General features: G+C 43.4%; 1 protein-coding gene across 3 annotated transcripts in view; it reads left to right on the top strand.

Moving 5' to 3' along the window:
• COG7 (component of oligomeric golgi complex 7) overlaps positions 1–25,193 on the top strand; it is an 82,340-nt gene that overhangs the window by 17,527 nt on the left and 39,620 nt on the right. For all 3 annotated transcript variants that reach the window (XR_006816696.1, XM_045993524.1, XM_045993523.1), the window contains exons 5-7: positions 7,841–7,923; positions 8,908–9,030; positions 19,695–19,893. Coding sequence is in view for 2 of the 3 variants with exons in the window: in XM_045993524.1 (XP_045849480.1) it covers positions 7,841–7,923; positions 8,908–9,030; positions 19,695–19,893 (405 nt within the window). In the remaining variant the exon portion in view is untranslated. The remainder of the gene's footprint in view (positions 1–7,840; positions 7,924–8,907; positions 9,031–19,694; positions 19,894–25,193) is intronic.

Below are 25,193 nucleotides of genomic sequence, written 5' to 3'. Positions count from 1 at the left end.
AGAGGGAGAAGCAGGCCACCCGCCAAGCAGGATGCCCCATGTGGGGCTCAATCCCAGGATCCCAGGATCATGACCTGAGCTGAAGGCAGATGAAGCAGATTTTTTTTTACTAAAGATTTTATTTATTTATTTGTCAGAGAGAAAGAAAGAGCACAAGCAAGAGGAATAGTAGGCAGAGGAAGAAGCAGGCTCCCCACTTAGCAAGGAGCCCGATGTGGGACTTGATTCCAGAACTGTGGGATCACCACCTGAGCCAAAAGCAGCTGCTTAACTGACTAAGCCACCCAGGTGTCCCTGAAGCAACTTTCTGTAGCAGTTTGATCTAGGAGATTCATTGATCTAAGGGATCATGGGAGATTCATTGATCTAAGGGATCATGGGAAAATAATAAACATTTTAGGGGCAAAAAGCCATCTTCCAACACATGGACTCCTGCCCATCAAAGTGAGATCTACCAACAGATTTCCAAGGCCTAGCTGGATTATCGTCACAATAGTTGCCCTCCGCCTGGGTGGCTCAGTGGGTTAAGCCGCTGCCTTCAGCTCAGGTCATGATCTCAGGGTCCTGGGATCGAGTCCCGCATGGGGCTCTCTGCTCAGCAGGGAGCCTGCTTCCCTCTCTCTCTCTCTCTCTCTGCCTGCCTCTCTGCCTGCCTCTCTGCCTACTTGTGATCTCTCTGTCAAATAAATAAATAAAATCTTTAAAAAACAAAAAAAAAACAATAGTTGCCCTCACAGATTTTCCTTCTCGGCAAGTATAAAAAGTTGGCTACCAGTTTGTGCAGTTAAATTTTTTCTTTCTTCTTTTCCTTCTGAGGCGGTGGCATCTGAGTTTTGGCCAGAAGGGGGCAGACGAGTGCCACAGGTGGTGCTTTGGAAGTCCCAAGGCTGCCGCCCTGGCTTCTCAGCAGTGAGTCTGGCAGCAAGGGCTCCCATTCAGTCCTTTCCTCTGCCCTTAGGAAAATATGTAAGAAACTATTTAATATAAATACCAGAATTTGGCTCTTAGAGTCCATTGCTATGTGTGGAATGCTGATGTTTACCAAATTATTTACTTATTATCCTCAAGCCACCAAATATGTGAACATTTAAGCGGTTGAGTTTGTTTGCTTTTGTATAATTCCTGTCTGGTGTAATTCAAAGTAGGCATTTCAAAAGGATAAATCCTTTTTAAATATTATTTTAAAATACTGATTATGTGAGGAACAGCAGGGAATGCAAGGATGAATAAGATAAGATTGCTGTCCTTCAGGGACTTTACAGCTTGGTTGAGGGTGAGGCCAGGAGAGAACAAGTACACAAATAATTTTATTACAAGATGGAATGTGAAAGTTGTTTTAGGCATCCCTGGGATGAAGGGAAAAGAGGATAGAAAATCGAGGAAGCTTTTCTGAAAGAACTAACTAACATGTGCAGAACTTTGAGAGATGAATTAAAAAAATTTTTTAATTGTTTCTTTTTAAAAATATTTTATTTAAGATTTTATTTATTTGACAGAGAGAGACACAGCTAGAGAGGGAACACAAGCAGGGAGAGTGGGAGAGGGAGAATCAGGCTTTCTGCCAAGCAGGGAACCCTTTGTGGGACTTGATCCCTGGACCCTGAGCTGAAGGCAGACACTTAATGACTGAGCCCCCCAGGTGCCCCTAAAGATTTTATTTATTTATTTGAGAGATAGAGAGTGAAAGACAGCACAAGCAGGGGGAGTGGCAGAGGGAGAGGAAGGGAAGCAGGCTCCCCATTGAGCAGGGAGCCCGATGTGGGGCTTGATCCCAGGACCCTGGGATCATGACCTGAGCTGAAGGCAGATGCTTAACCTGCTGAGCCACCAGGTGCCCCTAATTGTTTCAATTATAAAGGTAATACAGGTTGTTGAGAATGGGAAGATATATACAAATATAAAAAAGATGATTTACCAGTCAACTCAGTGCCCAGATATGACTGTTAGTATTTCCTTTTAGTTTTTTCCTGTGAGTGTGTACCTGTATCTTTTAAGGCAGGACTATTCATTGGATATATACAATTTTGTACCTTGTTTTTCTCCCTGTGAGCACTGTGGGATGAGCATTTTCCCATGAGTGTAGGATTTTGATAAGTGGGGAGAAATGTTTCCAGCAAAGGGAACAACATACATATGAGTAGTGTAGGAATGGGAAAACTCAGGGGCAGTTGTGGGAATAACTGTTAAGCCCATTTCAGTGGAGTGGACATTGGGAAATGGTCAGAGATGAGCCTGGACAGGAGAGCTGGGAGAGCATAGTTGGCCTTGAACAGACTGAGGAGTTTCTATGCGGGGAAGAATTTCATGGCTGTTAGCAGTTTATTAGTAAGTCTGATGAGGGCTGTTGGCCAAGTGGAAGGAGTGTGGACAGACCAATTTTGGAATCTTTGGGCTGCTGCCTCCTTTTTTTTTTTTTAAGATTTTATTTATTTATTTGAGAGAGAAGGAACAAACGAAAGCATGAGCAGGGTGGTGGGAGAGGCAGAAGTGGACTCCCCACTGAGCAGGGAGCCTGATGTGGAATTTGATCCCAGGACCCTGGGATCATGACCTGAGTCAAAGGCAGACGCTTAATGACTGAGCCACCCAGGCGCCCCAAGGGCTGCTGCCTCTTAGCAATGAGACCTCAATTTCCTTCTTAGAAAAGGGAGTATGGAACACACACACCCTATGATTCCTACTTTCCTGGTCCTAGGGGAGGCACTCTGTGAATGTTATTCCTTTCTCTTGGACCCCCATGCAAGATTTCATGGCTCTCACAGTAACCCAAAGGGAGTAAGTCCTAAGAGACCAGTTGGGAACTCACGAAGTCTCTATTTGAACAGGAGCAGCAGCCGCGTTTCTGAAAGGCTCTCTAGTTCAGCATATGGAGCTACACTACAAATTGGAATCCAGACCCACAAATGACTTCATTGGTTTCATTTTTCTGTTTCTCGAATTCAGTTAAAATTTGTTCCCCTCACCAACAGTGTTGAAAGAAACAATACTGGAGGTCTTACTGGGGAAAAGAACATTTTTTCCCTCTACTGCTTCATTCCCCAATCCTAATCCCAGGAGAGCACTTCTAATTCTCAGAACTGTTTTCTCTAGCATTTCACTTTATATTTCTGGATAAGTAAATACACTTATTTACTTATTTTTAAAGATTTATTCATTTCCAAGAGAGAACGTGCACACGCATGCATGGTGTAGGGGGAGGGGAGTGGCAGTGCAGAGGGGGAGAGAGAATCTCAAGCAGACTCCCTGCTGAGCACAGAGCCCAGCACAGGGCTCGATCCCGTGAGCCCTGAGATCATGACCTAACCCGAAATCAAGAGTATCGGGTGCTTAACTGACTGAGCCTCCCAGGTGCCCCTTTGCATAATACTTCTTTTATTATTATTTTACTTCTTTGTATATTAGTTTTAGGTATTGTCTGTTGACTTCCTATTGTTGTAGTGAAGGATTTTGCACTCATACCACTCCTCTCTCCTTTTGCATTCGCCTCATATATCATGGTTTTCAATTGAATTAGTAAATAATGTTTCTGTTATCACAAGTTTATAAGCTTAGTGCATTTTTGCAGTCAGGTCAGGCACTATGATTTTAATCTTTATCCTTAAATTTCTGGTTGCCTTTTTATTTCCTCTCCTTCTTGCTACCATCCGTAGGCCTTCATATTTTTCCAAAATGGGAGTAAGGGTTCTGAGTTCCTTTCCCCTTTATCCCAGAGACTTCCCTTCTGGAAGTCACTCCTCTTCTCTGAACCAGACCAGCAGAGCTCCTGGAATTCTTTGCTGGATCTGAGATTTAAACTCTCGCATCTGTCAGTTGTCATTTTGGACAATTAACTTGAGTTAAATGATGCCTCAGGAACCTGACTGAGAGGCGGTCTCGGTCCTTCTGGTCGTGTGATCTGGATGGGCTTATTTATTCTGATGCCAGTTTCTCCGTCTTCTGGCCACAGTAGGGTTGCCCTGGGGTTGAAGTGAGATTCTGTAAACGGAGATGCTCTGGAAGAAGTGTGAGTGTGACAGAAGCTTCTCCACGGTGTGGTTTGTTTTTTTAATGTTTTTACCTACATTTTATATCGGAGGCCTTTGATATTAGCCTCACCTCTGTTTATTTTACTGACACATTCAGATACTCTCTGATACCAGATGCTCTCTTTCCCCAGGAGGAATGAGTCTAGAGAGTGGCGGAAGGGTGAAGGGAAGCCTTCCAGGGCGAAGTGGTGCAGACCGATACAGTGGGGGAAATGTTTTAGAACGAGGTTTCAGAGCATTTCTTCCCATATACTTACTTCATTTCATAGATAATGCAGGGCACTGTGTGAGAAGTACTTCCTTATGTCTAAATAAAATGTGAAATCATACGCAAAAGCAACGTAAGCAAAATTTCCCATTGGTGCTGTATGTTCATTATATTGTCTTGTTTGTAATCCAAAATCAGTTGTTAATTTGAAATAAGAGTCCATTGGTCCTCCATCACACTGGGGGTGGAAGGCATAGAGACTAGAGCCCCTGAGGCCTCTATGAGTTTGGGATTATTTCACTAAAAGTGACAGAAACCCAATTCACACAGGCCTATGTGAAAAAGAGAAAGAGAGAGAGAGAATCTATTGCTTACGGGACTGAGAAGTTCTGGAGTAGGTCTTGCTGGTCCAGGAGCACAGACTGTGTTATTATTAGGACCGTGCCTCTTGCCATTTCTTGATTCTGTCTCTCTGTGTGTTGGTGTTAGTTACTTCCAGGTGCACTCTTCAGGTGGTGGCCCGTACACTTCCAGGCTTCTGCCCTCACAGCTTAGGAAGAGAGCCCAGCATTAATCCTGATGGCATTGATTGGCAGGCTTTTGCACTTCTGAATCACTTCGGTCAGGTGGATTTGAGGCTCTGGCTGGCCAACCCTGGATCCTGGAGCAGAGTCAGCTTCACTAGAAACACTTCAATGGAAAATGGTCAAAAGATACAAACTTCAGTTATAACAAGTACAGGGCTGTGACACACAGTGCGATGATTGGAGTGAGCAGTCCTACAGCAGTCCTATGTGTAACAGTCCTGTAACAACCCTATGGGACATACCGGGGCAGTTGTTAAGAGAGTAAATCCTAGGAGTATTCGTCACTAGAAGAATTTTTTCCCCTTTATTCTTTTCTTATTTTCTCTCTTTTTACTGTGGCTGTATGAGGAAATGGATGTTAGCTGAACCTATTCTCATTTCACAGTATGTGTAGATCAAACCACATGATGTATGCCTTAAACTTACACAGTGACGTCAAGTCATTAAAACTAGAAACAAAACCAAAGTGTTCTTTCATAAAGACAATTGACATTTGCTCTTTTTTTCTTTTTTTAAGATTTTATTTATTTATTTATTTGACAGAGAGAGACACAGTAAGAGAGGGAGCACAAGCAGGGGGAGTGGGAGAGGGAGAAGCAGGCTTCCCTCAGGGCAGGGAGCCCGATGTGGGGCTCGATCCCAGGATCCTGAGATCGCAACCCAAGCCAAAGGCAGACACTTAACAACTGAGCCACCCAGCTGCCCCGACATCTGCTCTGTCTTATGTATGTGTAATTACTTGCAGCTGTAAGAAAGTACTAATGGTGTTACTCGGTAATAAAACCTAAATTTTTTGCCTGGTAAGAAAAAAAAAACCAAAACAGAAACAGAAAAATGGGAGAAGGGGAGGCAGGCCCATGGTCTCTCAGAGAACGCCCGGAGCTCTGTCAGCAGAAGGGCAGTGGGATGTGCTTGCAAAATAACACGTCTGCCATCAGAACCCCACCCCCTGGCCCCCCACCGCAGCACCCAGCAGATGGCCCTTCGCCAGGCAAGGGCTCCGCAGTGCCTTCTGCGTGGAGTCGGTGGTATCGCAAGAGCCTAGAAGTGTTTTATGGTTGCCGAAGTAGGTTTCCCATTCCTTTCTTTCTCTTGTCTGAATCAGGAACTTCCCCCAGTGTTACGTATTTATGTTTAATTTAATGTACTAACCTTGAAAAACTCGAATTCTTCTGTAAGGGCTAAAGATTCACATGTCACCTTTAAGTTTTCCATCGCTTTTACTAACTGGGTTTGCTGTGTTGCCAAATTCTGTTTTATTATTTGTTTCAAGAAATAACAAGTTCTGGGGCGCCTGAGTGGCTCAGTGGATTGAGCCGCTGCCTTCGGCTCAGGTCATGATCTCAGGGTCCTGGGATCGAGCCCCGCATCGGGCTCTCTGCTCTGCAGGGAGCCTGCTTCCTCCTCTCTCTCTGCCTGCCTCTCTGCCTACTTGTGATCTCTCTCTCTCTGTCAAATAAATAAATAAAAAAAATCTTTAAAAAAAAAAAAAAAGAAATAACAAGTTCTGCTCTGGGGTGGAAACTTTTTAAGTTGTGATTATATTTTTGGACTAGTAACATTGTAGCAGTTTCTGTCTAAAAGCATTCTTTGAATATATACCAAAATGTTGATAGTGTTTAATAGGGTGTGATAGGCAGTTTTTTCTTCTTGTTTTCCATTTTTTCTACCACAAACATACTATTTATGTTTCTGAAAAGCAATGCTATTTAAAACAGTCATTAATTTACCACATTTTTAAAAAAGATTTTATTTATTTATTTGACAGACAGAGACCACAAATAGGCAGAGAGGCAAGTGGGGGCCAGGCAGGGGAAGCAGGCTCCCCGCTGAGCAGAAAGCCTGATGAGGGACTCTATCCCAGGACCCTGAGATCATGACCTGAACCGAAGGCAGAGACTTAACCCACTGAGCCACCCAGGAGCCCCAATTTACTACATTTTGTGTGTGTGTACCATGTGCTATGCTAATTTCTAGGAACAGTGAGATAAGACAGGAAAGGTCACAGCCTCATAGAACTTGTATTTCTGAGGATGAGAAAGATAACAAACTGTTATACAGGTAACTAAATAGAAAAATACAGATTTTAATTAAGTCTACAAAGGGAAAGATGTGATGGGGAATAAATAACAGAAGAAACCTAATTTAGGTTGGGTGATTGGGAAAGGCCCTCCTGATAAGTGAAGGGAAGAACCACACAGACAGCCAGAAGGATCATCGAAGACCTAGTAAGTGCAAAGGCCCTGGAGCAGAAAAGAGCATGATTTGTTCTCTGCAGCTGGCAGAAGTTCTGCTGTGTCAGTATTTCTTAGTTCATATAAATATTAGATTGAGTCTTATGAGATTGCTGCTTTTGTAGGGTCAAAATGGTTGAAGAGCAGTAGTTTTATATAGTTCCATCCATGCTGTGGTTGAGCAGTCCCGCCATTGGCCTGTAAGTGACTGAAGCTCTCTGGGCTGCCCTCGCCTCTCCTGTAAAATGAGTTCGATTGATGGTTTTTCAGATGCCTTTCTGTCGCTGACATTTTATGATTTTAGTCTGGCCCAGGAGGATGTAAGGCAGGTGAATTGCCTAAAGCAGAAAATCTAAGGAGGCTCTCGCCCTGCCCTTGCACAACCCTGAGGGTGAGAGTCTCCTTCGGTTTTGCAGCCCAGGCTTAGCTCCTACCCACCGACCCTGTCCCACCCCCACCCCTGGCCCAGTCCTGATTTGAACTCATTTCCCGGTTCCCGTGGAACAATGACTTTGCTGATGTATAATCTGAGTTCCCTCGCTGAAGTGTACAGATGCGTTATCTAAACAAGCCAAGGCTTGTGGCGTCTGAGTTACATATTCTGCCCTTATGCTTAACTTATTTTTCATATCTGTATTCTCTGTGTGTGAGTTAATTCACTGTGTAGGTAGGCAGTTCAGAAGGCACGCTTACATATATCCACATTTAGCCGGGGGAATTCTTTCTCTGGCCTCCAGCAGGAAGCCTGGTACCAATGTGGCCATGTTTGATGTTGTTCTCCTTTAGATCAGTCCAGAGTGTTTGTGAAGGTGTTTACTGAAATTGACCGGATGCCGCAGCTGCTTGCCTACTACTACAAATGCCACAAGGTGAGGAGCTGGGGGTGCTTACTGTTGTGGAATGCTTCCATGCCCGGCTGCGGAGCTCCAATTTGCAAGCTTCAAGGAGGAGACACTTTGCCTCTGTGCCCTCTGGCTTTTTTCTTCTGATTCGCCAGTAGGGGGCGTTCTCGGTCCAACCTGTGGATTCATTTGTGTGGCACTTGGAGAAAACAAGCCCTCCCTTTCAGCCTCTTGTAGGTTAATTGTTTTTAGTTAGTAGGTTAGTTGTTTTAATTTTTTGCATTTTTGTCTTTATTTTTTTTTTTTTATTTTTTTTTATTTTTTATTTATTTTTTTTTTTAGATTTTTTTTATTTATTTATTTGACAGAGAGAGATCACAAGTAGGCAGAGAGAGAGAGAGGGAAGCAGGCTCCCCGCTGAGCAGAGAGCCCGATGCGGGACTCAATCCCAGGACCCTGAGATCATGACCTGAGCCGAAGGCAGCGGCTTAACCCACTGAGCCACCCAGGCACCCTGCATTTTTGTCTTTAAAGGGAGAGTCGTGTCTTAGGCCTTATTATGCCTTCAGGAAGCCTGAAGAATTTTTTGTTTTCTAGAGTTGTTGACATGAGCTGAAAACCTGACCGCTTTCTGGGCTGACTGAATTCCTCCAGGTCCAGCGCTTGTGTGTTTTAAGCGGCGCTGTTGGCCATGGGGCTCAAGTGCACACGCGCTCACACCTTGAGATCTTTTCCGGAGAGTGTAGCATGCCTGGTGGAAGGACCTTGGCAGGCTTTGGGGTGGGGTGAAAAGGGCAGGGAGCACCCGGAGGGCAGCGGAGTCACACTCGAGTTGATGATCAGAGCAGGCACCAAAGTCTTGTTTCCCTCACTTTTGTTTGCAGTGAATGGTCATCAAGGGGCACCCGCTCGCCCTGGGGAGTGGGCAGCTCGACGTGGCTTGCCTCGCTGGGGTGGCAGGGCGGCATATCCTGTTTCCTCAACGATGTCCCCTCTGTTCTGCCTCTGCAGGCGCAGCTCTTAGCGACCTGGCAAGAACTGTGCCAGAGTGACCTCCCCCTGGACCGGCAGCTCACAGGGTTCTATGATGCCTTGCTCGGGGCCTGGCACACGCAAATCCAGTGGGCAACGCAGGTAACCGCTCGCGTGGGTCCTAGGGGATGGGTGCCTGCCCTGGGAGTGGTGTCTCCCCACTTTAATTGTTGCTCAGAACATCTTCCTATTTGCTGCCCTCACCAAAGGAGTTAAAGATAAGCCTCGAAACCCAAGGCAGCAAAACCTTTAGGTCTCCTTAAGACTCTTGTTATCGTGCTTCTCTGTATCTTAAATAGAATCTAATGTGACAGCGTTGCATGGTGTTCAGCCAGGGAGGCTGTGGAATTCCTGAAGGCCATTATCTCCTGATCTAGAGGCAGGAGGCCCTTGGTCAGGTGGTGTTTGACCGAACAAGATTGTTTTTAATCTTAACTTCGGGTAAAATGTACCTGGCCTAGAGTTAGTTTCCCTTATTCACACAGTACACCCCGAGTTGGGGGAAGAGTGCAGTTTGAAAGGTGCCCTCTGACTTAGGGGACCGATGAGGCAGAGGAACTTCATTGCCAGTGGACACTTGCCATCACTTACTTCCCCAGAGCCTCTCGGCATGACATTTTCCACCTTCCTGGGTATGAACCACTGTTCCCTTGTCTTGATGCCTGCAGGTGCCCCAGATCCTCTTTCCTTCTTTGAGGGCAGAAGAGGCTGTGACTCACTGGGCCTCTGTGGCTTGGTTTTGTGTCTGTTTGCTTTCACAGTGAGTTGTGAGCTCGTCCTACAAGTGTGCATCTGTTCCCCATTGGAATGAGCTCAGCTGTAGCTGGAGAGAACCCCCTAGACAGGGTTGTGTCCCTCCTGCTGGTTAAAGCTCTCTGCTCTACCCCCCGTTGCTTTCCCCTGGAGCCAGCCGAACTCAGGTCACAACAACACAAAACCCAACCTCCTGTAGTCATTCCTAGGCGTTCATGTGAACGTCACTTCTCAGTGACCCTGTCGATGCCCACTCATTTCCGGGCCCTTGCCTCTTCTGCTGTCTCTCATGTTGTGAGGATAAAACCAGTTCACGGCCGCATGTGCAAATGCCCTTCATCATCTCAGAAAAAGGATTTAGACTTTTCAGACTTTTGTTCAGGGCTCATTCTTAATTTTGTAAGGTGTGAGTTTGTGCTGGTCTGTACTTTTTGTCCATGGCCCATTTCCTTTTCAGGAGGTAAGCATGATAAGAAGCCGTCATCTCCTGAAGCTCGGTACAGTGCAAAAGAAAACGAAGGACACCACAGTAAATGTGTCCCCTTCTGATTTACCCCCCAGTATTTTTTTTTTAAAGATTTTATTTATTTATTTGACAGACAGATCACAAGTAGGCAGAGAGGCAGGCAGAGAGGGAGAGGAAGGGAAGCAGGCTCCCTGCTGAGCAGAGAGCCTGATGTGGGGCTCGATCCCAGGACCCTGAGATCATGACCTGAGCTAAAGGCAGAGGTCTTAACCCACTGAGCCACCCAGGCGCCCCTACCCCCCAGTATTTTAATATGAAAAACTTCCAACATATGAAAGAGTTGAAAGGATTGTATAGTGAACACCCATATATCCACTTCGTGCACTCTGCAATGAATATTTCACTGTGTTTGCTTTATTATAAACCTATCCATCTCTCCATGTATCTGTCCATTCATTAGTCTTATTTTTTGATTGATTTCAAAGGAAGTTGTAAACATCATTTACTTCTAACATGCGTATTAGTAACTAGAGTTCAATATTTATTTCCCTTATTCTTTTGAGATAAAAATGTGAAATGTAGTGATCTTAAGTATGCCAGTTGATTAATTTTTGACAAAGTCTATGTAACTTAATCTCTGTTGAGATGTAGAGAATGTTTATCAGCACTCTAGAAATTTCTCTTACTCCTTCCTGGTCGGTCTTCATACCAGTAGCCCTGAAGGCAACCACTGTTCTGGTATTTTCCCACCGTAAATTAATCGCCTGTTACTGAATTTCTTTTTTTTTTTTTTTTTTTTAAAGATTTTATTTATTTATTTGACAGGCAGAGATCACAAGTAGGCAGAGAGGCAGGCAGAGAGAGAGGCGGAAATGGCTCCCTGCTGAGCAGAGGGCCCGACATGGGGCTCGATCCCAGGACTCTGGGATCATGACCTGAGCTGAAGGCAGAGGCTTTAACCCACTGAGCCACCCAGGCGCCCCTGTTACTGAATTTCTGTAGATAGAATTGTATGGTATGTGTTCTCCCCGTAAGGCCTCTTTGATTCAGCGTGTTTGTGAAATTTATTCCTGTTGCGTGAATCAGTACTTTGTTCCTTTTTATTGCTAAATACTGTTTCGTGGCATGACTAGACCACAGTTTGTTTATTCATACTTATATTGAGGAACACTTGGGATGGTTTCAGTTTGGGGTTATTACGAATGAAGCTGCTAATGAGCATTGTTCTCGAAGTCTTTTTGTGGGTGCACATGTTCATATCTCTTGGGTAAATACCTAGGAGTGGAATTGCTGGGTCATCAGGCGGGTGTATGTTTAGATTTATAAGAAACTGCCAGACACTTTCCCAAAGTGGTGTACTTTTTATACTCCCACAACAAGGATGCGAGAGTCCTGATTGCCCCACATCTTTGCCAATAGTAGGTGATGTCAGTCTTTCTTAAGTTAGCCATTCTGTGGGTGTGTTGTAGTATCTCAGTGTGGTTTTAATTTGTATTTTCCTGGTGACTAAGGCTGGTGAGCACCTTCTCAGTGTACTTATATCTTCCTTTGTGAGGTGTCTGTTCAGATCTTCTGGCCATTACAGAAAATTGGTTTATGTGCCTTTTTCTTATTGAGTTGTAGGAGTTCTTTCTATAGTTCAGATAAAAGTCCTTTGCCAGGGATACCTGGGTGGCTCAGTGGGTTAAGCCACTGCCTTTGGCTCGGGTCATGATGCCAGGGTCTTGGGATCGAGTCCCACATCAGGCTCCTTGCTTGGCAGGGGGCCTGCTTCTCTCTCTGCCTCTGCCTGCTTATGTGATCTCACGCTCTCTCTCTCTCTCTCACTCTCTTTCTTTCCCTCTGACAAATAAATAAATAAAATCTAAAAGTCCTTTGCCAGATATATTTTGCAGATACTCCTTTCCGGTCTGTGGCTTAAACAGAGGTATTGATTTTGATGAGGCTTCGTTTATCCAGTTTTTAAAAATTGTTTTGTAAGAAACCATCACAAACCCCCAAATTGCTGTGTTTTCTTCTAGAAGCTTATTTACTTTTTACAGTGACAGTCTGTAGTCCGTCTTGAAATTGGTCTTGTTGTATAGTGTAAGGTCAGGTCAGATTGTTTTCAAGCAGGCTCTTGAGGTTGATTCTGAAGCCCTAGTTGATAAGTTCCGTTTTACAGTCTGGGAACTTTGTGGTGGTTCTTTGACCCATGACCAGAGAATCCTTTCGCCACATCACTTCAGAGGATCGGGGGACACCTCTGAGTGTAAGCGACCCAGCGTATTTTAATTGAAAGCATAAAAAAAAAAAAATGCCACTGAAGGTCTAGGATCTGCCTTTGTAGCTTCAGTGGACCCACCGGTTAGAGCTCCTTAGAACAGAGTGACTTAGTTTAATTCTTCCCATGCCCCAGGTCGCTGGAGTAGGGGACGAGAGTAAAGGAGATCCTCACTACGCAGTCCTTCTTCACCAGACATGGTGAGGAGTCAGGGTACCTTTTTCTAGACAAGGTCCATTTTCCTTTCTTCCTGGGGTCCCATCCTTTTTTTCAGCAAAAGGTTTCTTCTATCAGATGCGGACGTTGGGCTGAGTGGTAATCTGAAGCTCTTGACGCTTCTCTGACATTTGCCTGTTCAGTGACAGTGAAGGGACCGCGTTGGCTGGAGACAGGAGGATTGGTGCGGCTGTGTGTGTGGGCAGTGGAGCCACGCGGCGAACGAACTGTGGAGCCTAGGCAGGAGCGTGGCTTTCTCAAGAAGGTAGTGAGAGTCTCGAGCCACAGACTGAGTGATGGCGTTGCCGTTTTAAGGATGATTTTGGTGTCAGAACATCACCTGTGTGGTTTGCCTGCCCAAAAGGCTTAACCCTGAATACTATCATGAGGAAATATGCAGACAAATTCAAATGCAAGACCATTTCATGAAACAGTTGTCTTGGATTCTTCAACAAATGTCAGTGTGGTGAAAGAAAAAAAAAAAGTTGGGGCGCCTCGGTGGCTCGGTTGTTAAGTGTCTGCCTTCAGCTCAGGTCACGATCCCAGGATCCTGGGATCGAGCCCCACATCGGGCTCTCTGCTCAGCAAGAAGCCTGCTTCTCCCTCTCTCACTCCCCTTGCTTATGTTCCCTCTCTCCCTGTGCCTCTCTCTCTGACAAATAAATAAGTAAAATCTTAAAAAAAAAAAAAAAAAGTTGAGTTGATTTTAGATTAAAGGAGACAAAAAAAGAATGACAACTAAATGTAACTGCATGATCCTTGATTGGATTCTGCACGATGACAAAAAAGCCATATAGGGATAGTTGGGGTAATTTGAACTTGGACTGTAAAGGTATTATTTCAAGATTAAGTTTGATGGCTTGTAGTGTTGTGATGTAAGAGGATGCCCCCATTTTGTTGCTGCTGTTGTTTTTAAAGAATTTATTTTTGAGTAATCCATACACCAACATGGGGCTCGAACCTGTAACCCCAAGATCAAGAGTCACATCCTCCATCCACTGAGCCAACCAGCTGCCCCCCAGATGGCCCTGTTTTTAGTAGGTACATGCTGAGGTACCTGCATTAGACCTGTGTTAGAGAGAGAAATGAAGCAGTTGTGGCAGGATGTTAATGACTGATGAATCTTGCAATTTTAAATATTTAAAATGTAAATAAGTCTTAAAAATAACATTTAAAAAACCATTTAAAAAATAACGAATTTGGAGGTAGCATAGGCAGTGATCTGATGAGGAAAGCTTGGAGACAAGGCAGGAGCTTTGTCTGGCCTTGCATGATGGAAATGTAGTAAAAGGCATCCAGTTCAAGAAGAGTGGACAGTTGTTAAGGCCTAGAAACTGATAACGGAAAAGTCCGAGGGGAGATTTTCATTGTGTCGGAAGGGAGCGGTTACTGTCAGAAATACACAAGTTGAGGGAAACAGGTCTGGGAAGGTCACGGGGACAGTAATGAATTCTAGGTTGGGACACTTAAATGCCAAGGAAGAGTGGCCCGCCTCAACTGTGTTGTACAGGAGACGGGTGGAAGACCATTGCTCAAGGAGTATGAATTGGGGAGGTTCCCATAGTTTGGTCGTTTTGTTCCTCGTTGGCTTGTTTGGTTCTTTCCTCTGTTCCTTCCTCTCAGACTCTAGCACAGATGTTTCTCAAACTAAGCAGGTGTTCACTGAAGCTTTGTGAATTCTCTATTATTATAGTAATCTAAAAAAAAAAAAAAGTAGTTTGGATTATGTACTTGATGGCCTTAAGACCAGTGGCTGTCGTGTGATTGAGTGGGTGCATTCGTGATGACATCCACTTTGGTATCCCTGTTCTCTTGGGGACAAACTCAGTACTTATGTGATGTATGCACTGGCGCCAAGTGCGTTCTGTTTAATGCCGTAACCAACTTGATGTTTCCGTAGTAGCTGGTGGTTTGCCTAGACGTGGAAGCAGTGCAGGAATCCTCACACACCACAGAGCAGTAGAGGCGGCTGGGAGCTCAGAGGAACCTGTACCACCAGGTAGAATTAATGATGAAAAGGTTTAGTTGCAGGGTGTCATCTTCATCTGTCTCGTTATTTTGAATTTTACTGGTTTTAAATTTGAAATGACTTTTGTGTGTGTGCCGTGAAACATGCCTAACATAAAATTTTCCATTTTTAAGTTTGCAGTTAAGCAGCATTGAGTATATTCACAGTGTTGATTAACTGTTACCACTCTCTGTTTCCAGAACATTTTAATCATCCCAACCAGAAACTGTGTGCCTGTTGAGCAGTAACTCCCCAAGCTCTTCTCCCCCATGGCCTGGTGTCCTCCGTTCTACTGTCTCTATTTTCCTATTCTAGATCCCTCTTAGAAGTGGAATTGTACAGTACCCGTCCTTTGTGTCCGGCTTATCCCACTTCACATAATATTTTCAAGGATTATCCGTGTTGTGGCAGATGCTGGAATTTTCCGTTCCTTTTCTGTGGCTGAGTAATATTTCATTATGTGTATCTGCCACGTTCTGTTGATCATTCACGTGTTGATAAACAGTTGGATCACTCCCACCTTTTGGCTATCATGAATCATGCTGATGTGAACGTGGGACTTGTTTGGGTCCCTGTTGTCGGTTCTTCGGGCTCTACAGCTAGAAATGGAAGTGCCGGGTCACATCTTTTTTAACCTTTTGAGGAACTGCCAGACTGTCTTCCACAGTAGCTGTGACACTTTACCCTCCCACCAGCAAATGTATGAAGGTTCCAGTTTCTCCACATCCACTCTAACACTTGTTATTTTCTTTTCCTTTTGTTTGTTTATTAAATATTTTATTTATTTGAGAGAGAGAGTGTGAGAGCACGTGTAGAGGGTGAGGGGCAGAGGGAGAGGGAGAAGCAGACTCCCTGCTGAGCAGGAAGCCTGATGTGGGGCTCAGTCCCAGGACCCTGAGGTCATGGCCTGAGCTGAAAGCAGACGCTTAACCAACTGAGCCACCTGGGTGCCCCTTCTTTCTTTTTTTTAAATAATAGCCGTCCTAGTGGGTGTGAAGTGGTTTTGATTCGTGTTTTCCTAACAACTGCTGACACTGAGCACCATTTCATTTGTTTATCAGCCATTTTTAATCATCTTTGGAGAAACATGTTAAAGTCCTTGCCCAGTTTTGAGTTGGGTTTTTGGTTTTATGTTTTGAGTTTGATCTGTATTGGGGCTGTTAATCCCTTATTAGATATATGATCTCTAAGTATTTCTCCCATCCCATGGGTTGTATTTTTAGTCTGTTTGCAGTGTTCCTTCATGCACTAATTTTTTAATTGTGTTTTTAAGTGTGATGTAGCCCAATTTATCTGTTTTTCTGTTGTTATTGCCTCTGCTTTTGGTGTCACGCTTGGGAATTATTACCACATCCAAGGGCATGAGGATTTTCCCCCAGTGTTTTTGTTTTTTTCCTTTTTTTTTAAAGATTTACTTATTTATTTTAGAGAGAGAGGAAACAAACAGGGAAGGGACAGAGGGAGAGGGAGAGAATCCCACAGAGTCTCCACTGAGTGCAGAGCCTAATGCGGTGTCAGTCTCACAACCCTGAAATAATGACCTGAGCCAAATCCAAGAGTAGATGCTTACCTGACTGAGCCACCCAGGCATCCAAACAAATGTTTTTTCTCAGGTTTTTATACTTTACTCTTAATGTTTGGATCTGATTAATTTTGAGTTAATTTTTTTGTAGCAGTGCAAAGTAAGGTTCCAGTGTGTTTCTTTTGCAGATGCATATCCAGTTTTCAGAGCACCATTTGTTGAAAAGTCTGTCCTTTGCCCATTGAATGGTTTTGGTACTCTTGTTGAAAATTATTTGACCCTGTATGTGATGGGTTATTTCTAGGCTCTCTATCCCATTGGACTATGTGTCTATCCTTATACCCGTGCCACACTGTTTTGATTAGTGTATCTTTGTAGTAAGTTTTGAGATCTGGAAGTGAGAGTTTGCCAATGTCATTCTTCTTTTTCTTTTCTCTCTCTTTTTTTTTTTTTAAGATTTTATTTATTTATTTGACAGAGATCACAAGTAGGCAGAGAGGCAGGCGGGGGGGGGGGGGGGAAGCAGGCTCCCCACTGAGCAGAGAGCCCAATGTAGGACTTTATCCCAGGACCCTGGGATCATGATCTGAGCCGAAAGGCAGAGGCTTCAACCCACTGAGCCACCCAGGTGCCCCCCCCCCCCCCGTCTGTCTCTCTCTTTTTTTTTTAAAGATTTTGTTTATTTATTTGATAGCACAAGCAGGAGGAACAGCAGAGGGTGAGGGAGAAGCAGGCTGAGCAAGGAGGCTGATGTGGGGCTCAATCTCAGGACTCTGGGATCATTACCTGAGCTGAAGGCAGACGCTTAACCGCCTGAACCACCCAGGTGCTCCAACAGTATTAAGTCTTCCAGTCCATGAACACAGGATGGTCTTGCCATTTATTTGTGTTTTCTTTAATTTCGTCAGCAGTTTTTCATTGTTTTCAGCGAACAGGTTTTTTAGCTCCTTGGTTATGTTTATTCCTAAGCATTTTATTCTTTTTAATGCTGTTATAAATGGTATTGTTTTCTTAATTTCCTTTTTGGGTTGTTGATTGCTGGTGTATAGAAACACAACTGATTTTTGTTTGTTGATTTTATATCCTGTAGCTTTGCTGAATTTATTAATGCTAACAGGTTGTGTGTGTGAATTCCTTAGGGTTTTCTATATATAAGATCATATAGTTTATGAACAGAGATAATTTTTTTCTTCCTTTACAATTTAGATGCCTGTTATCTCTTTATCTTGTTGTACTGTTCCGGCTAGAACTTCCAATACTGTGTTAAATAAAATAGCATACTTATCTTGTTCCTGGCCTTAGGGGAAAAGCTTTCAGCCTTTCACGGTAGAGTATGATAGCTGTTTTTCTTGTGTGACCTTTATCATGTTAAGGAAATTCTTTTCTAGTCCTAGTTTATTGAGTTTTTTGATTGTTTATTGTTTGTTTATCTTATTTTTTTAACATAAAATGTGTTGAATTTTATCAGATGCTTTTTTCTGCATTAACTGAGATGGTCGTGTGTTTTCTTCCCTTCATTTTGTTAATGTAGTCTATTATATCGATTAATTTTTATATATTGAGCCACTCTTCATTTTGGAGATCCATTCCACTTAATTATGGTATATAATCCTTTTAATATGGTTGCCAAATTTAGTTTATTATTATTTTGTTGGGTATTGTTGATTGTGTATTTATATTGTGTATATTTATATTGATTGTGTATATTGTTGATTGTGTAATTTTCTTTTAGTATTTGGTTGGCCTTGGTATCAGGTTGATGCTGGCTTCATAGAATGAGTTAGGAGGTGTTTTGTATTAGTTTGCCAGGACTGCCATAACTAAATATCACAGACTGGATGGTTTAAGAATAGAAATTTATTTTCTTATGGTTCCGGGGACTAGAAGTCCAAGATCAAGGTATTGGCAGGGTTGGTTTCCTCTGAGACCTCTCTCTGCTTGCTGGTGGCAGTCTTCTACCTATGCTTTCTTTCTGTCGGTGTCTGTGTCCTAATCTTCTCTTGTTATAAAGACACCAGTTGGATTGGATAAGGGCCCACCTAGATGACCCATTTTACCTTAATTGCCTCTTTAAAGCTCCTAGGTCCAAAGATAGTCACACTCTGGGATACTGGGGATTTGGACTTCAACATATAAATTTTGGGGCAACACAGTTTTTGATTACTGATTCTGCCTCCTTCCTAGTTAGGTATAGGACTATTCAGATTTTCTGTTTCTTCTTCCAACAGTTTTGGCAAATTGTGTTTCTAGGAATTTGTCTGTTTCATGTAAGTTATCTAATTTGTTGGCATATAATTGTTCATCATATTCTCTTATAATCCCTTTTATTTCTGTAAAATTGTAGTAAGTGTACCTACCTTCATATCTGATCTTAGTAATTGAAAGCTTCTTTCTCTTTTTTTGTCAGTCTAGATACAGGTTTGTCAGTTTCGTTGGTCTTTTCAAAGAACTTGCTAGTTTTGTTGATTTTTAAAATTAACTTTCTATTCTTTATTTCATTTACCTCTGCTCTAATCTTTATTTTTTCCTTCCTTCTGCTAACTTTGGGTTTAGTTTCTTATTTTTCTTTTTCCTTAACATGTACAGTTAGGTTATTGATTTGAGATATTTCTTCCTTTTTAATGTATGTGTTTAAAGCTATGAATTTCCCTCTTAGTGTTGCTTTTGCTGTGTCCCATAACTTTGGAGAAGTAGTGCTTTCATTCTCCTTCCTCTCAGGGTATTTTCTCCTAAAAATTTGAGTTTATTGATCTTACAGTTTTTAAGCTTACACCTTTTTTGGCCTTAGAGTTACCTAGGAATGGCATTATATCTTGTTTTCATGTTTATGCATATTTAAGTTATGTTATGATAAAACAGCATTTTTATGATAAAAAAGCATCACAGACAGGGGTGTCCATCAGAACCCCTCTCTAAATGTACTGTGTACATTCTTCCAGTTTTGCCCACAAGAGATCAGTAGTATATGAAACAGAAAAAGAAAAGACTCTTAGCGAATAAATAAATCTGTAATCTTAAAGGCCCTGCACACACTCTTCCTGGTGGTCCTTAGAATAAAAGATAAATCCGTCTTTACCAAAGATCTGTGTCAAGGGGAGAGGGCTGTGGGCTGGTCTGCAAATCTGGCTAGATGTCCTCCAGCCCTGACTCAGCGAATTGCTCTTCTTTAATTCCATTTTGTTCCCCGCTTCCCACATACTGCCAGTTTCTGCCCTGTCATCCACACAGTCCTCGCTGGCCGGTTATGGGTGGCGATCTCAATACTCTGCGTCACAGATGGGGAAAGAGGCACTTGGGGCCAGTGATAGACATGAAGTAGCGAGTTGTTCTGGACAGGTTGCAAGTTCTGCCAGTTACTTGGCCTTCTGAGCTTGCTCAAGTTTGGGATAAGGATCGGTTGGGGCTTAAAGCTCTTGACCAGGTCACTTTCCAGCTGCTGGAGGGATTCCTCTGAGAGCAGCCCAGGAGACTGCTTCTTTAACAGGTGTGCTCCTCTTTGGCCCTGTGTGCTAACACCGATACCTCTGTCCCGCTGCAGGTTTTCAAGAACCCCCACGAGGTGGTGACCGTGCTGCTGATTCAGACTCTGGGGGCCTTGCTGCCCACTCTGCCCGACTGCCTCAGCTCCAGCCTGGAGAGGGCAGGGCCTGAGCTGGAGCTTCTCAAGCTGCTGGAGTTCTATGATGCCACCGCCCACTTTGCCAAGGGATTGGAGATGGCGCAGCTCCCCCACCCACGTAAACATTCCTTCTGGCTTGTCTTCACTTGCTCTTTTTGAAGCTTCTGGGGCCTGGGTTTTCCTGTCTTTTTAGATGACTGATCTTGCAGAATCGGAAGGGATCCTTGTTTTCCTTCTCAGCAGATACAGAAGCCGCTTCCATGAAAGCATGGCCATTGTGGAAATGGTTGTTGCTTGTTAACCAAGCGCAGTGCTACCCAGGGGCTTTGCATGCTCTGGGGACGTGATGGGTACATCGGCAGGGGCTTAGAATATAAATGAGGTAGCTGGACATTGGTGGTCTTGAATTGGCAGCCAGCTACATTGGGAGGGCTGAGTCTTCCCTTTGAGGCATAAAACCTCAGAAAACTCAACCTAAAAAGTAAGTTAAGAGAACAGATAGGTTAGAGGGGCTTTATGATGGGGCACCAGCAAGTTCTTTTTTTTTAAAATTTATTTATTTGACAGAGAGAGATCATGAGTAAGCAGAGAGGCAGGCAGAGAGAGAGGAGGAAGCAGGCTCCCCGCTGAGCAGAGAGCCCGATGTGGGGCTTGATCCCAGGACCCTGAGATCATGACCTGAGCTGAAGGCAGAGGCTTAACCCACTGAGCCACCCAGGCGCCCCTACACCAGCAAGTTCTTAAGGACAGGGAGGCTATGTCAGGACTAAGGGTGGTAATGGGGGAACTGGGCATTTCCCCAGCTGTATCTGGGAACAAAGCACTCCTGATTCCTATTTGGGAACACAGCAGTGGTATGTTACCTGTGTCCCCTGTAAGTTAAAAGCATCATAAACTTTTAAGTAGCACAGATCTCGTGACACATGCTGCTGTCAAATCAGGAAATCGCTTCAGGAAGCTTTGTTCAGCCATTTGGCTGCTGTGTGTCACTACCTTGGTTTATTTAATAGTTATTCTCTTTAATTACATTTGTGTATAATTACTTTGTACATTCCAGGGAGTGTGTTTATTGTTCGAGTTCCGGATGATTCATAGGTGTTTTGGCTCACTCACTCGGCAGGTCTCGGTTGTGGGAGAGGCTAGGGGGATGTGGATCGCTTCCAGGGGACCGGGATGCGGTGTCCAGTGGCTAGAGCATAGGACATGCTGCCTTCTAGGGCCAAGTAGAATGATGGTAGGGCAAAGGGCAGAAGGGCGGGTTGCCTTCCTCCTGCTGGTGAAGGACGTCCTTGAAGAAGAGAGGACCACCCTCCAAAGAATCAGACGTGGACGCGCTTTGTTAGCCAGCCACAGAAATTTAGATTTTTAAGGATTCCTATTGAGGTTTTCAAAAAAGTATTTTTTTAAATCTAAAAATACTTCAGAAACACACAAAAATAAAAATACAGAAGAATAAAAATGTTTCACTACACAAAAATAAAAATACAGAAGCATAAAAATGAAAAAAAAAATGAATGAATGAAAAAAAATGAAAAATGAAAAAAAAAAAATCACCTCAGCACTCAGAGAGAGCCTCTGGCAGCCTTCTGTTATATTTTCTCCCAGTAATTCAAATATAAATACACATTTTCCACAGATGGAAAATATATACATGTGTAACCACTGTTAAAAATTTGGTGTATCTCCCCAAAATATCCTTATATAGTAAGGATTTTTTTTCCCATTGTTTATCAAGTATGTTGCAGAAATATTATCAAACTTTATATTTTGCCTTTAACACTTTCTATTTTAGTAATTAATGCATGTACATGGCATGATTAGAAATATATGAAAGATTTTGCAATAGAAAAATGAAATTTTTAAGATAATTTATTTTATAATTAATAAATAACAGGCATTCATTATTTAAAAAAAAAACAGAAAAGACAAGGAAGGTCATTCTCCATCTCCCATCTAGAAACAATATTTTGTGTTATATACATGTACAGATTCTGTATGAATGACCGTGTCTCTGTATCCTGAACTACTTTTTTTTTTTTTTAAAGATTTATTTATTTATTTATTTGACAGAGAGAGAGAGAGATCACAAGTAGGCAGAGAGGCAGGCAGAGAGAGAGGAGGAAGCAGGCTCCCTGCGGAGAGAGCCCAACGCGGGGCTCGATCCCAGGACCCTGAGATCATGACCTGAGCCGAAGGCAGCGGCTTAATCCACTGAGCCACCCAGGCGCCCCCTGAGCTACTTTTTTTAAAGATTTTATTTATTTATTTGAGAGAGAGTAAGAGCAAGAGAGCTTGCATTGGTGTGGGGGAGGTTGGTGGGCAGAGGGAAAGGGAGAAACAGACTGCTGGTGAGCAGGGAGCCTGACCTGGGGTGTGATCCCAGGACCCAGGATCATGACCTGAGCCTAAGGCAGACGCTTAACTGACTGAGCCATCCAGCTGTGCTTTAAATTTTTTTTTTTAAGATTTTATTTATTTATTTTTATTTATTTATTTTTTATTTATTGGGGCACCTGGGTGGCTTAGTCAGTTAAGTATCAGATTCTTGATTTTTGACTCAGGTCATCATCTCGGGGTGGTGAGATTGAGCCGCACATCAGTCTCTGCTCAGTGGGGAGTCTGCTTGTCCCTCCCCTCTACTCCTCCCACCTCTCTCCCTCTCCCTCTTTCTCTAAAAGAAAGAAATAAAATCTTTTTTTTTTTTTTGAAGGTTTTATTCATTCATTTGACAGAGAGAGAGAGATCACAAGTAGGCAGAGAGGCAGGCAGAGAGAGAGGAGAAAGCAGACTCCCTGCTGAGCAGAGAGCCCGATGCGGGGCTCGATCCCAGGACCCCGAGATCATGACCTGAGCCGAAGGCAGAGGCTTAACTCACTGAGCCACCTAGGCATGCCAGAAATAAATAAAATCTTTAAAAAATATTTCATTTATTTGACAGAAAGCAGGAGCAGGGGAAGGGGCAGAGGGAGAAGCATGCTCCCTGCTGAGCAGGAAGTGCGATGCGGGCCCTGAGACCATAACCTGAGTAGAAGGTAGACACTTAACTGACTGAGCCACTCAGGTGCCGCTCCTTAAATATGTTGTTTGTTTGTTTGTTTGTTTTTAAGAGTTTATTTATTTATTTGACAGAGATCACAAGTAGGCAGAGAGGCAGGCAGAGAAGGAGCGGGGGGAGGGGGGGGGGAGCAGGCTCCCCGCTGAGCAGAGAGTCAGAGTGGGGCTCAATCCCAGGACTCTGGGATCACGACCTGAGCTGAAGGCAGAGGCCTTAACCCACTGAGCCACCCAGGCGCCCCCTTAAATGTGTTTTTAATAGAGTATTTTGTTACTGTATTAACCTCCTCAAATTTAGGGGGAGGGGAAAAAAACCACTCAAATTTAATATTTACTCAATAATGTCACCTAATATATGAATTTTTCCATTTGTTCCACAAAAGTTGTTTGGTTTTTTTTCCCCCACAGAAGTCTTTATAGCTGCTTCCCCACTTCTGCCTCCCATTAAGATCAGTTGATGCACATTGTATCTGGTTGTCTTGTCTCTTTAATCTCTTAATCTGAAATAGTCATCTTGTCTTTCTTTTGTCTTTCAAGACACGGACCTCTTTGAAGAATACAAGGTAGTTTTCTTTCTTTTTTTTTTTTTATTTAAATTTATTTGACAGAAAGAAATCACAAGTAGGCAGAGAGGCAGGCAGAGAGAGAGGGGGAAGGCAGGCTCCCTGCTGAGCAGAGAGCCCGATGCGGGACTCAATCCCAGGACCCTGAGATCATGACCCGAGCTGAAGGCAGAGGCCTTAACCCACTGAGCCACCCAGGTGCCCCTACAAGGTAGTTTTCTAGTGGAATGTCCCATATTCTGGAACTGTCTGATTGATTCCTCAAGATTAAATTTAGATGAAATATTTTGGCAAGAATGCTGCATTGATGATGGGGTGTGTTACCTGTGGCACCACGTCAGGAGACACATAATGTCCAATCATCGGTGATGGTTGGATTAATCACTTAGTAGATGTATCCACTAGGTCTCTCCATTATAAAGGTACTTCTTCCTCTTTGTAACTCATAAGTAATCCTTAGGGTGCCTGGATGCTTCAGTCAGTTAAGTGTCTGCCTTTGGCTCAGGTCATGCAGGGTCCTGGGATTGAGTCCCACATCTGGTTCCTTGTTCAGCGGGGAGTCTCCTTCTCCCTCTGCTTCTCACCACATGTGCTCTCTCTTACTCTCCACCTGTCTCTCAAATAAATAAATAAAATCTTTAAAAAATTAAGTAACGCATGGAGTGATGCCTTGAGCCTATAGAAATATACTAATCCTCAAAAAATATTTACCTAGTGACTTGAGCCTCCATTGATAATCCTTGCCTGAACAAACTTTTACACTGCTGATTATAAAATGATGATTTCCTAATTCTCTGCTTCCTTCTACATCTATTTTGGCCTTCTTTTATAAAGAAGAGATTTCCCTTTCTTTCCTCACTTTTTAAAAAAGTTTTATTTATTTACGTAATTTCTACACCCCATGTGGTGCTCAAACTCACAACCCTGAGGTCAAGAGTCTCATGGTCTTCTGACTGAGCCAGCCTGGCAGCCCCTTTCCTCACTTTCATATCACTGTGAATTCCTGGATTCTTTTTTTACTCATTGTGTTATGATTTGTTGTTGCCACTATTCATTTTGATGCTTGAATTATTTCCAATTTGGTCAGTGGTTGCCCCTTCGGGCTGCCTCCTGGATCTTTTTGACGTGTCCCCATCAGTCTTTAAGTGCATTCTTGCTGTTTGGCACAAACTGTTCCAGGAACACATACCTTCCCTGCCTCAGACCTGTGTTTTCCCAAGGAGCCTGGTTTCTTCTAGTGGTAAATGGTATTTAGAACAAGGTCTGGACACCAAGGGTATTCATCGTTGCTGGGCTTCTAAGGCCTTTTGTTGGACAGAGCTAGGAAATGCATATTTCTAGTTTGTTCCAAAGAATTGGAACAGTGGATTGTTCTAGATCGTTCCAAAGCAGATCCACCACAACAGGTTCGTAGCTTCTGTCTTCCCAGTTGCATCTCTGGTTCCCAACTTGTGTGTGTGTTTTGTATATGTAGATGTCCAATTATTTTTTGTGACTCCTTTATAGATAGATCACAGTGCGTTTCATTTATTCTGTTCAACTACAAATGGACGAGCACTGGGATGCTAGATGCTGAGGTTGCTGTGCCGAGCAAAACCAGACCGTCCCTGCTGTCACCCATCATCTATTCTGGTGGGAGATACCTAATGATCATAGTAATGGGTGTATAATTACAAAATGAGATGAGTACTTTGATGAAAAACACAGTGGTTCTAGGAGCATGTGTGAGCCAACAAAGCTGATCGAGCCTGGTGACTTGAGCTGAGTGAGTCCTGGAAGAAAAACGGGGAGGTGACCAGAT

This window comes from Meles meles, chromosome 21, assembly GCF_922984935.1.
Source record: "Meles meles chromosome 21, mMelMel3.1 paternal haplotype, whole genome shotgun sequence".
Lineage (NCBI taxonomy): Eukaryota > Metazoa > Chordata > Mammalia > Carnivora > Mustelidae > Meles > Meles meles.
This window is presented reverse-complemented; position numbering and strand designations above follow the sequence as displayed.